Source organism: Perognathus longimembris, chromosome 7 (genome assembly GCF_023159225.1).
Source record: "Perognathus longimembris pacificus isolate PPM17 chromosome 7, ASM2315922v1, whole genome shotgun sequence".
Classification (NCBI taxonomy): domain Eukaryota; kingdom Metazoa; phylum Chordata; class Mammalia; order Rodentia; family Heteromyidae; genus Perognathus; species Perognathus longimembris.
In genome coordinates, this window is record NC_063167.1 from 19,067,808 (window position 1) to 19,080,782 (window position 12,975).

General features: G+C 39.6%; 1 protein-coding gene across 25 annotated transcripts in view; it reads right to left on the minus strand.

The window, feature by feature from the left end:
• Window positions 1-12,975, minus strand: part of Pum1 (pumilio RNA binding family member 1) — a 124,205-nt gene that overhangs the window by 54,015 nt on the left and 57,215 nt on the right. For 21 of the 25 annotated variants that reach the window (XM_048350705.1, XM_048350703.1, XM_048350721.1 and 18 more), the window contains one exon: window positions 2,872-3,038. The exons of the other annotated variants lie outside the window; for them this stretch is intronic. In XM_048350705.1, the coding sequence (XP_048206662.1) occupies window positions 2,872-3,038 (167 nt within the window). The remainder of the gene's footprint in view (window positions 1-2,871; window positions 3,039-12,975) is intronic. 25 annotated transcript variants of the gene reach the window in all.

A 12,975-nucleotide genomic window follows, 5' to 3' on the forward strand; every position in this document is an offset into this window, starting at 1 on the left:
CTTCTTTCCCAAAAAGAGTCTAGATGAGGAACAATAGACAAACTGGGGGGGAAACCTGCTACCTGTAGTATCCATAAAAAGAAACTGTCTACTAAAATACATGCAATGAAATACCCTTCCCCAGAAGCTTATTTAAATGCAGAGCTAATAAGCCTGGTGCTGGTGGCTCATGCCTTTAATTCTACCTATTCAGAAGAGTGAATTTGAGGATCAAAGTTTGAAACCAGCTAAGACAGGAAATTCCATGAGACTTGTATCTCCAAATAACTAGCAAAAAGCCAAAGTGGAGCCGTTGCTCAAGTAGTAGAATGCCACATTTAAATGAAAAGGCTAAGCAAGAGCACAAAGACTGGATTTCAAACCCAGTACATGCAGGGGGGAAAGCCAGTGGAAAAAGCTGGTTTCTGGGGCTGGGGATATAGCCTAGTGGCAAGAGTGCCTGCCTCGGATACACGAGGCCCTAGGTTCGATTCCCCAGCACCACATATACAGAAAACGGCCAGAAGCGGCGCTGTGGCTCAAGTGGCAGAGTGCTAGCCTTGAGCGGGAAGAAGCCAGGGACAGTGCTCAGGCCCTGAGTCCAAGGCCCAGGACTGGCCAAAAAAAAAGAAAAAGAAAAAGCTGGTTTCCAAGCCTTGCATGGTGATACACCTCTGGGCATGAGGCCAAATAATAAGTTCAAAAATTGTACCACCAGGGCACCACTGGCTCACACCTGTAACCCTAAAAACTTAGGAGGCTGAGATCTGAGGATCACATTTCAAAGCCAGCCCACGCAGGCAAGTCCATGAGACTCTATCTCCAATGAACTGGGGGGAAGGGGGGGGGGCAGAAGTTGAACTGTAGTTCCAGTGGTAGAGTAATGGCCTTGAGCAAATAAGAAGCTCAGAGACAGTGCCTAGGCCCAGAGCTCAAGCCCCAGGACAAGCACACCCCCCCCAAAAAGAGAGTACATAAGCAATACCTGGTTTAGTTTGGTTTGGTTGGTTTTTTAAGACTAGATAGAAATAGCCAGGCACCTGTGGCTCACACTTGTAATCCTAACTATTCAGGAGGCTGAGATCTGAGAGATCGCAGTTCAAAGCCAACCCAGGTAGCAAAGTCCATGCGGTTCTCATCTCGAATAAACTACTCAGAAAAGGCCAGAAGTGGTGCTGTGGCTCAAGTGTTAGAGTGCTAGCATTGAGCACTAAGAAGCTCAGGGACAGAATCCAGGCCCTGTGTCAAACCCCACAACTGCCTTTCCCCCCCTCCCCCAAAAAATATAGAAATGGAAAAAAAAAAAAAAGAAGAAAGGAAAAAAACAGATCATTCCTAAGAGGAAATTTTAATTCTCAAAATGATTCTAATAAAGTTTCTATGTATTACTGACAACATTAAAACTCTCCCCTAAGAAACCAAAAGACAAAAATCACTTCAAAATAATAAAAAAATTAATTCAGTGTTGAGGATACTCTCTTACTCACCAATTCTAAAAATTAAAATATTAATATAAAACTTATCATCCAAACTAAGACACTCCAAAGAACAAAACTGAGCACTACTGGTAATTGTCTAGGTCATAGGTAAAAATAAGGGTATGCCATCACCCTATGTAAAAGCATCATGTCATCTAAAAATCAAACTAATAATAATTAACATTACAGTCAGGAATATAGCCTGTGGCTACACTCAACACCTTCATGTTCCTTTATATACCACCACCATCTGCCCCATCCAAATACAAGAAAATATTGTCTGTCATAGGCTGATTGAGACCCAGAGTAGATGCTACCTGAACTCACCCAAAATATCTTAGGTGTTTATTATCCTTTGCCTCAATTTTGAAAGACTGTAATTCTGCATATGATCAAGATACAAAAATTAAGTTAAGATTATTAAACAATTACCACCTGTTCTACAAATGCTGATTTAAGAGCCTGATTGTGGTAGATATTAGGACAAGGGCCATATGTGTATAAGTGAAAATACATACCCATAAGCTTTATACTGACATTAAAATTATTATAATTTTCTACATATGTATCACTAAACAAGAAATTTTATATTTTTTTCAGTTGTTTGCCGTAATATCTAAAGTTTACCTATACAACTGAGGAATAGTTGCCAGCAGTTGGAGACAAATATATATTATATATGTTAAATTATAGGGTAAGATCTGCAAATCAATCATGACCAGAGATAGGATAAAAACCATCTATGAAAGGGATAAGATTAAGAACAAGTCATTTGGTAGGCGTGGGGGCACACACCTATAATCCCAGTACTCAGGAAGCTAAGGTGAGAACATGATAAATTCAATGCCAGCCTGAGCTACAGAGCAAGACCTTGTCTCAAAAACATAAAACAAATGAATCAACGAAGTCATTTAAACTGCAGCTCTAATTCTTCAAAATGAGGGAAATGACCCATGCCCTACAAACCTACCTGAAAGGAACTTAGGAAACTCACACGAGATAATGCACAAGTTGTCAGCAATTTCCCCCCCAACTTGCCAGAGGGTATGACCCTCTCACCACCAGTAATGGTGCTGCTCTAACACAGCAATGTAGAAGCAACATGGGGAAAGCCCTAAGGTACCTACACCAGGTGATTTCCACACCCAAGAGTTCCTGAAATAATCTTTACCAAACCATTCTCCAAACTCTGGAGGTCTATACAAACATAAAGTCAATCATTTTTTGAAAAGTACCAAGTACAGTAATTCTTCTAAAAATTTCACCTTTATCAATTTGTATTTTTGTGTCATAATCTATTCTAGAAATAATTCCCTTAAATGAAACATTGGGGGGTGGGGATAAAAAAAACAAAATCAAAATGAACAAAACCCATAGCCCGCATTCAAAAACCAGAAGTGTAAAATATACAAACCTAAAATCTTTGACGTCTGCATCAATCCCATTCTGCACTGGTAAACCATTGGTCTTGTCCATCACATCACCCTCCTCCTTCAAATCTCCTAGCTTATCTCCATCAAACGTACCCTTGTTCTTCTTTTCACCTTTGTCGTTTTCATCACTGTCTGCATCCCTTGGGCCCTGTTTAAAAAATAGCTTCAGCTTCACTAATCATCATCAACTAATAGTGGGTAACCACTGTGGACACCAGACTACACTAGATGCTAATTCGAACAGGACAGTGTCCATGCCCTTTCAGACATTACAATCTAATTAACAAACAACACAGAGGAAGAAACACTACAGAAAGTCTTTCCAAATGGGGGAGGAGACAGACATACATTTAGAGAGTTTAGAACAGTCTTATCACACCCACTGTCTCTAGCACCCTGTGCTCTCCCCAAAAATATACCCATTTTCTCCCAAACCCCTGCCTAACTTTGTACTGCTTAGCCCAACATCTCTACTCCAAATCTGTCTATATGAAAGCATAACTCTCATAATAAGTCCCGGGTATGTGAGCGAATGGTACAGAGGAAAAATGTTAGTGTTCATTAAGACCAAGAATTTCATTCCCCACTATTTCCTCCACAAGCTCCTCTTTTACTTCAAATAATAGTCCAACATCATTCCAACTCAATTATTCTATTATATTTGATCTTGGGAAATGAGCCCTGCCAGTTTGTACCATCACCTCCCCACAGTTCTACCTTATAAATCTTACAGCACACTGCACTAACAATTAAATGGCTTTATAATGCTTCAAACAAATTAAATCTAACTGTGAAATCCTATCAGGAAAGACTCTGAAAACTATCTGCCATCCTCCACTATCTGACTATTTCAAAGCAAATTAGTCTTGTGAAATAACTGGAGGTATCCTGAAGCCTGTGAAGGCAGAGAACTTATCTCTGAAATGTTTCAAACTATATGACTGAAACATTGGATATACCAATAGTGATCCAGAGCTAGACATATTTATGTTCTGACTTCTTGGGAAAAAAGTGTCTTCCTCTACTGACACCCAAATTTGTAAGCACTAGATGCATAAAGCAAATGCAATGTAATTATCAAAAAAAAAAAATCCTACAGTGACACAATAGAGGTTTGTAGAACCTTATGCCAGAGTGCTTACCTACATAACCTTAACTTTTATAAAACTACAGGGAGGGCTGGGGATATGGCCTAGTGGCAAGAGTGCTTGCCTCGTATACATGAGGCCCTGGGTTCGATTCCTCAGCACCACATATACAGAAAATGGCCAGAAGTGGCGCTGTGGCTCAGGTGGCAGAGTGCTAGCCTTGAGCAAGAAGAAGCCAGGGACAGTGCTCAGGCCCTGAGACCAAGCCCCAGGACTGGCAAAAAAAATAATAATAATAAAACTACAGGGAGATAATCTTGATGTGCCTCATCACTGATTCCTGAGGTACACAGGGTTTCAATTCAAGCTCCTAGGAAAAGGCAAGACCAAGCAACAGAAGATGAGAGCTGCTGCACAGCATTTCCAGTCACCAAACCCAAATTTTGGTAGGGGACATCAATAATGGAGCACAGAAGAGCTGTGAACAGAGCGCTCCTACAATAGACTGGCTGTAGGCAGGCACAGACCTGCGGAGGCAAAACCAATGGATGCTTTCAGACTAGTTCTTCAGAAATCACTGGTCCAGAAATAACTCTTACACCTTCTAGCAACTACATCAGAGCCCATTTTACTATTAAAGTCATTCTCTGTTCAAATGCAATAGAGAAAAAGAAACCTTGCATGGATAATATGGGAAAAGGAACACACAACAAGGAACTAACTTAGAAAAAGATATACACCTTAACTTCAAATAACACCAAGATGGTTAACCACAGCATTGGCATCCAATAAAATGTGCCTTTCAGAGTAGATCTTTAAAGCATGAGGTTATTTGTTAGTGGTTCAAAAGGATTGAATAAAAGCCAAATGAGCACTACACAGAGATTCCAAAAGAAATAGAAGTATGACAGGATTCTAAAGGCAAAAGGACCTTTAAGATATACAGAAACGCCCCCTGTACATCACCTTTACAGTAACAATGAAAAATGTATATAATAACCAGAAACAATAGCTCCCTCCATAGTACAAAGATAAACTCATAGAAACTTCTAAATCATAGAGTATGTTCATTTTACTTCTCTAGCACTGAATTATAATGCCTGGCTTGGAAGCTCAATAAATACAACCAAACAAACCAAAAAGAGCTAAAATAGTCTATAAAATGTAACTGCCAAAATAAGAAGTATCTTCCTGTTGTCTTTATTAGCATTAAACAAGAGTCTAGACAGTGGCAACATGATCTAGACTTTTAAACCTCTACTTCAATGAAAAAACCCACTCATGTAAATAGTAAAAGAATATTACAAGAGGGGCTGGGAATATGGCCTAGTGGCAAGAGTGCTTGCCTCCTATACATGAAGCCCTGGGTTCGATTCCTCAGCACCACATATATAGAAAACGGCCAGAAGTGGTGCTGTGGCTCAAGTAACAGAGTACTAGCCTTGAGCAAAAAGAAGCTAGACAGTGCTCAGGCCTTGAATTCAAAGCCCAGGACAAGAAGAAAGAAGGAAGAGGGAAGAAGAAGATTACAAGAACCAATCCACTGAAGAAGAAAGAAGGAAAAAGAAGAAGAAGAAGAAGAAGAAGAAGAAGAAGAAGAAGAAGAAGAAGAAGAAGAAGAAGAAGAAGAAGAAGAAGAAGAAGTAGAAGTAGTTGTTGTTGGTTACAAGAACAAATCCACTTCCACACATAGCAATCTTATACAAGTTTAGAAATGAAATCACAAGTGCAAGAGAAGGAGTTCAGCACCAATATCTGACAAACAGTTCAAAAGATCTAAGGCAAACTACAAAGGAAGCAGTTGGAAGATTCCACAAACAAGAATTTGGCAGCAGGGCATATCCACTGGTCAAATCAGCGTTCTACATCAGATTTCCTCAGTGACCCTTTATAAGGAAAGCCTTGCTGGAAACCTGCTCAGACAATCTACATGCTGACTGGTATGGTATGAAAAGTTGGCCGCTAATCATTGCATTCTCAATTACATAGCCTTGGGTTACATTTTCAAAATATTCCCATGAAAGTGCTGTATTATACACTCCTATGAAATATTGCTACCTTGCCAAGTGCTAGTGGCTCATGCCTGTAATCCTATTCAGGAAGCTGAGATCTAAGGATTATGATTGGAAGCCAGACTGGACAAGAAAGTCCATGAGACTCTTATCTCCAATTAACCACCATAAAGCCAGAAGTGGAGCTATGGTTCAAGTGGCAGAGCACCAACCTGAGCAAAAGAGCCAAGAAAGAACACATGGCTCAGAGTTCAAGCCTCGGTACTAACACATGCATATACATATGCATATGCATACGCATACGCGCACATGCACACACGCATACACACAGAGCTAAGTAAATTAAAAACCGTTCTCAATAAAAATGACTGGCAATCAAGTCTTAATTTTTGAATGTTACCAAGAATACAAGCAGGAAAAAGTAATCAAAAGATATTATTTAAAGATACTACTAGATTTGGGTTGATAGAAATAGCCTACAGTATACAGGAAAGGTATAAATGGGCAGATAAATTTTAAGGCTTTTACATTTTTTATGGTATGTATAATAAATACTCATAGCCAGGTGGTGTTTCAGAAAGTACTGGTATCAACAGGCTTCGCCACACCTATGTTCTATCTCAACTGCTAACACTTATGGGTCACAAGATTTTGGATGGGTCATTTAATCTCTGAATCTTAATTTTCTCATCTATAAAACAAGGATAGTTTTGTTTAATAAAAAGTGATTAGGAGTGGCACTGTGGCTCCAAAGTGGTAGAGCCATAGCCTTGAGCTGAAGAGCTCAGGGACAGCACCCAAGCCCTGAGTTTAAGCCCCAAGACCAACCCCCCCCCCCCCAAAAAAAAAGTGATTAGGAACATGCATGTGTGAAAGTGAAGTGTAAGTCATTTTAAACAAATGTAGCATAAACAGTAGAGTAAGCAGAAACACATGGGAATGGTATTTCTTATGTAATAATATGTAAGGTGCCAGATTAAAAAGCTTAAATTCAAAAATCAAGTAGTTTATCAAACACAAGTATAGAGCCTTCTCAAGGGAAGTCATTTTCACAAAGCAGTGGTTCAATGGTTAGAGTTGATCATTACAATCTTTAAGAGTCTGGTTTAATTGGTCTGCAGAGGCTCCCACAACTGTTATAAAAAGCTTTTCCTCAAATATACCTTATAAGAACCCACAATTGAGAACATAATTAAAGCCCAACATGAGCATCAAAAAAGGTAAAGTGGGCTGGGAATATGGCTTAGCAGTAGAGTGCTTACTTTGCATTCATGAAGCCCTGGGTTCGATTCCTTAGCATCACATAAACAGAAAAGACCGGAAGTGGTGCTGTGGCTTAAGTGGTAGAGTGCTGCCCTTGAGCAAAAAGAAGCCCTCAGGCCCTGAGTCCATGCCCGGGAACTGGCAAAAAAAAAAAAGGGGGGGGGGGTGCCAGAGATATTGTCCAATGAGAAATGTACTCATTACCTAGCTTATGTGACTGTAACCCCTCTGTACGTAACCTTTAGTAACAAATTTTTTTAAAGTAAGGTTCTGTTTTAGTTTTGTCAGTAAAATCTTCTATTACACAACAGTATTAAAAGGCATAGCAGGTAAATGAATGAAAAAAGAAATGAGAAATAACAGCATCTTTTTTAGTAGAGGCTTCCTTAAGATGAATAATCCCAAATCATAAAGCTCAAATATAAACATTAGTGGTGTACTAAAAATGCAAGGACCTCCACAGTGAGACCAAAAAAGGTGCTGAGATCCCAGATGGTCACAGAGGGGGAAGAGCGTGTTCCACTGCTATGTATCAGAGGAGACACAGGAAGAAAGTGACACACCACTGAGATCAAGGCTAGATTCTTGGCTCCACTTCCTCAAGACTCACAGGGAGGAACACTTCCAAGTGTATCTCTTAATTTTAGTTTGGTGGGTTGTTTTTTTTCTGGGGGGGGGGGGTCGCTCTCTTTTTCAAACAGTGTCCAGTGGGCTTCATTACACTATATTTTATATGTCTCTTAGTCCAGAGTGAAGTCAGAAGTTGAATTCTTTTTTCAGACTACAGCAATTTTAGAACAAAGCTCACACAGCTGAAGTCCTTCTGTGAGATTAGGACTTTTCTTTCCTTTTTTTCTAAAAGAAAGTATTTGTGGTTATCTGCTTAATCCACTGGGTGGGGGGGGAACCCTGTCACAACTCTAACAACCTTAGCTAAAGTAGTAGCTTTTCTAGTGTAGAACTTATGTTTTTGACAAAATACCAAAAAAAATTTTTTTTGAATGTTAAATTCCTTAAAGTGAAGCTTAGAGCATTACTAGAAATAAGTGTGTGTGTCACATGCCAATCCTGGGGCTTGAACTCAGGGGTTGGGCACTGCCCCAAGCTTCTTTTTTTGTTCAAGGCCAGTAATCTACCACTTGAGCCACAGTTCCACTTCTGGCGTGCGTGCGTGCATGCATGTGTGTTATGTGTTTTGTCAGGTTGTGGGGCTTGAACTCTGGGCCTGGTCGCTGTGTGTTATCCCTGAACTCTTCAGAGCTCAAGGCCACCTCCTTCTGGGTTCTTTTTAGTAGTTTTAGTAGTTTCTTGGAGACAAGAGTCACATGAGAACCTTCCTACCCTGGCTGGCTTCAAACTTTGATCCTCAGATCTCAGCTTCCTAAGTAATTAGGTCGACAGGTGTGAACCACCAGTGCCTAGCGTAATATTTTTAAATGTAGGAAAATTTTAAATTGATAGTCACGTGAGATACTTTAAAGTTAAACATTAAACTGTGATTATTTTTAAGAAAAGGAACCTAATTCACTAGCCAGCAAAAACAAAAATAGAAAATACAGATCAGATCTAGAATTAGAAGTTTGAACTCAAGCCCTCTACTTTGCAATCCTTATTTTTCTCACCTGTAAATTAGTAGAGACAACAGTATCAACCTTAAAGAATATTCTAAAGACTAAAGCAAGTAATAAACGTATAATTCTTTTTTAAGTACAATTCTTAAAAATAGAAAATTCTTCAAGTATGTCTTCTAATCTTCCCATTTTTTTCTCCATCACCTTTTTTTGAGAACACACAAGCCACCCTTTCACTCCACTTCCCCAAGGCTTCCAAACTGCTAATTTTGTTTACCCCAAGGGAAGAAAATTTTAAGGCTCTAATCATTAGACTTTTGATCCAACTGGTATATGCAAAATCAAGCTACTACTAAATTTCATCAGTCTAAGACAATATTTATGTGACAATGAAAAAAAAAAACTGCCAATTCAAGTGTGACATGGGCTCATTATAGAATGGGTATTGTGTGCAGAAAGGAAGAGTTGGCATATCTGCTGTGATTCCCCTGAAGAAAAGGAAACAATCTTACAGGTGAAAGAAAGTTTTTGTTTCTTTTTATTATAAAGAAAATTTTTAACTGTTGTTTTAAATGACCTAAACCAGCATCTGAAAATTGTACATTACACAAAGTAAAACCTGTAGAATTATTAAGACAAGCCCAAATCTGAGACTAAATTTTGTGTTTAAGATTTTAATAGCTTCCTCATGACCCAGACTTCCAAGGAAATTCTATCTTAGTGGAGTGCTTATCAAACTTTAATATGAACATAAATCACTAGGGATACCTTTTCAAAATGCAGGTTTTAAGGGCCAGGTGCAATGATGCATGCCTATAAAGCTAGCTCCAAAAGTCTGAAACTTGTGAACTCAAGCAGAGTCTGGACTACATAGTGACTACTTGTCTGAAAACAACAGGGGCTGGGAATGTGGCTTAGTGGTAGAGTGCTTGCCTAGTATGTATGAAACCCCTGGGTTGATTCCTCAGTACCACAAAAACAGAAAACCTGGAAGTGGTGTTGTGGCTCAAGTGGCAGAGTGCTAGCCTTGAGCAAAAGGAAGCCAGGGACAGTGCTCAGGCCCTGAGTTCAAGCCCCAGCAAGGGAAAGAAAAAAAAAGCTTCTACTGGTGTCTCAGGCTTATAATCCTAGCTCCACAGGAGACTGAGATCTGAGGATCATAGTTCAAAGCCAGCATAAGCAGAAGTCCAAGAGACTATGTCCAATTGCCTGACAAATGCTGGACTGGGGAGGTATGGTCCAAGGGGAATAGCATCATGTGTGAGCATGAGGCCCTGAGTTCAAGTGCTGGTGCCAATCAAAAAAACAAAAACAAAAAACACACAACCCAACAACAGTAAATGCAGCATCCCAACAAAAGGCCAGGTTTTCTAAAGGGCCAAAAGAATATATGCTTTTAAGAAGGGCACTGGTATGTCACAACTATAATCCTAGCGACTCAGGAAACTGAGATCTGAGCACTGCAGTTCAAAGCCCAATCAGGTAGAAAAATCCATGAGGCTTATATCCAAAAAGTTAAACACCAAAAAGTTGAAAGTGGAGGTGTGGCTCGAGTGGTAGAGAGCCAGGCTTGAGTACAAACGCTAAGCCCCAGTGCGCGTGCACGCACAGACGCACAGACATACACACACACACACTCACAAAACTGAATTTCTAACAAAACTTTCAGGTGATGCTAATGATACTGATTTAACTTTGAGGAGCAAGACTTAACAAGATTTTACTTACCCCATTTTTCAGATGAGGAAATTAAGGTCCAGTTGAGATTCAAACCCCTGATTTCTATCTGTATTACATTTTCCAAAGTTTTTCAACAAAAAAAAAATCAAAATAAATAGCATTGGTTACCTAAAATAATGCAGCCAAGTCTAGCAAAGAATAGCATCAAGATTTGTGACCCAGGGGCTGGGGATATGGCCTAGTGGCAAGAGAGCTTGCCTCGTATACATGAGGCCCTGGGTTCGATTCCCCAGCACCACATATACAGAAAACGGCCAGAAGTGGCACTGTGGCTCAAGTGGCAGAGTGCTAGCCTTGAGCAAAAAGAAGCCAGGGACAGTGCTCAGGCCCTGAGTCCAAGCCCCAGGACCGGCCAAAAAAAAAAAAAAAAGATTTGTGACCCAAATGAATTAATTATCAGGTCAGAAGGCAGATACTACCTACAGAATACAGAAAGACCTCTCAAGGTATTTTTCTAAATATCCTTCTTCTGCAACATTAGAACTGTCTTTACCATAATATAGGTAATAGGTAGCTGTCTCATTTCCTTAGGTACTATGAACTAAATTAAGGTAAAATTCCGATCCAAGGGCTGGGGATATAGCCTAGTGGCAAGAGTACTTGACTCGTTTACATGAAGCCCTGGGTTCAATTCCTCAGCACCACATATACAGAAAACGGCCAGAAGTGGCGCTGTGGCTCAAGTGGCAGAGTGCTAGCCTTGAGCAAAGAGAAGCCAGGGACAGTGCCCAGGCCCTTAGTCCAAGCCCCAGGACTGGCCCAAAAAAAAAAAAAAAAAAATTCCAATCCACACATTTATTGGCCGGCTAGGCTTCTATTCCTGAAGGGAATAAGGGTCCTTAGTTGGACATCCTTGGGCCTCCACAATTCAGTTAATTCCATTTGAATTTGTAACCACACTGAACCAGGTTGGGGAAGAGGGGTAGAGATCCGTGCTACTCCAAGAATAAATAAAATAAAAAATACCAAAAAAAGGAAAATATTTAATTGGCATTATTAATTTTGTCATTATTAAAAACTGCTATTCTAGAGATTGGGATTCATATGCACAACACTAAAAATTTGCAACAAGTACTAAGACCAAAACATGGTGGCCAGATTCAGTCTGAAAGTATTCTTACACAGAAGCCAGTTACACAATCCAAATGAACTCAAGAAGGCTCAGAGAGTCAAAGAGTTAAAATATTTTCAATCAGCCTATGACCAGAAAACCTCATGAAAAATGGAAAAGCTCTGCATACATTAGTTACAAACTACTTTACCTGAAAATTTTAATATCTAGACTATTTGTTATCATATCTGAAAGTGGCCATTTAGAAATTGCTTTGAGGTCTACAATTACTATGTCATCAGAGATGATGGTTTCAGTGTTCAGGAGATTAACACAAGGTTCTCCATAGTTTACTGGAGACTTTGGTTGTAGAGTTACCCAAAAAGTTAAACACCTGAATGTTCTAACCCACAAACTAGCAAGCAGTGTTCTTTAGAGCAATTATCCACAACAAGCAGACACTCTATTGTCTTACTTTTCTGAATGACTGACTAGATTGGTTTTCAAAAGAAAGAAAAGGTTCGTCTTTCAACTAGAAAGTGATAAAGGTTTCCATAAACATAGCTTTAGCCAGGTGTCACCCTAACCAACAGGCAGAGTAAAGCAGCATTAAGTATAAAATCAGCAGAATACAACCCCAAAGCCAACTAGCAGTTTAATGGTCTTCATCCACAAGAGGATGGTGTAGGCCAACATAGTGGCTTGACATTACTGAGCAGCCAGACTTCCTTTATCACTATAGATACAACTAAAATCAAATATAGGCTAGTATTTCACTACCCCAAAGCTTCCCAGAAGAAACTAGAACATCAATTTGAAGAAGTTTCACTTATCTGTATGAAGATCTCAGAATCTTAGCAAAAAGTCAGTATTCTGGACTACAGGTATAGCTTAGTGGTTAAAAAAAAAAAAAAAAAAGTTGCCTAGCACATACAAGCCCTGGGTTTGATACCCAATACCACAGGGGGATGGGGGGGGGGGGGCAGAGGGTAGTTGAGAGGAGCATAGGGGAGTGAAGTGGTAGGGAAAGGGGAACATGGAAGAGTTCAATCCTGAAGCCTAATCTCCTCTGGACACATACTATAAAAGGGCTATAAATGATCATTCTCCCAAGACAACTAAATATGAAACCTTCCTTTACAAAAATAAATACCAGGTCCAAACACAAAGTTTTTATCATTTAGAAAGCATGTCTTAGTCTCCCTGATATGTGGGTGTTAGAATCAAATTGCAAAGAGACATGACAAAGCAAACAGGACCCAAGACCAAAAAAGGACAGTTTAGGGAGAAATGCACCAAAAGCTAAGACCCAAGCACTACTTCACACACATACCTAAAATAATATATAGAGACTGAAAAA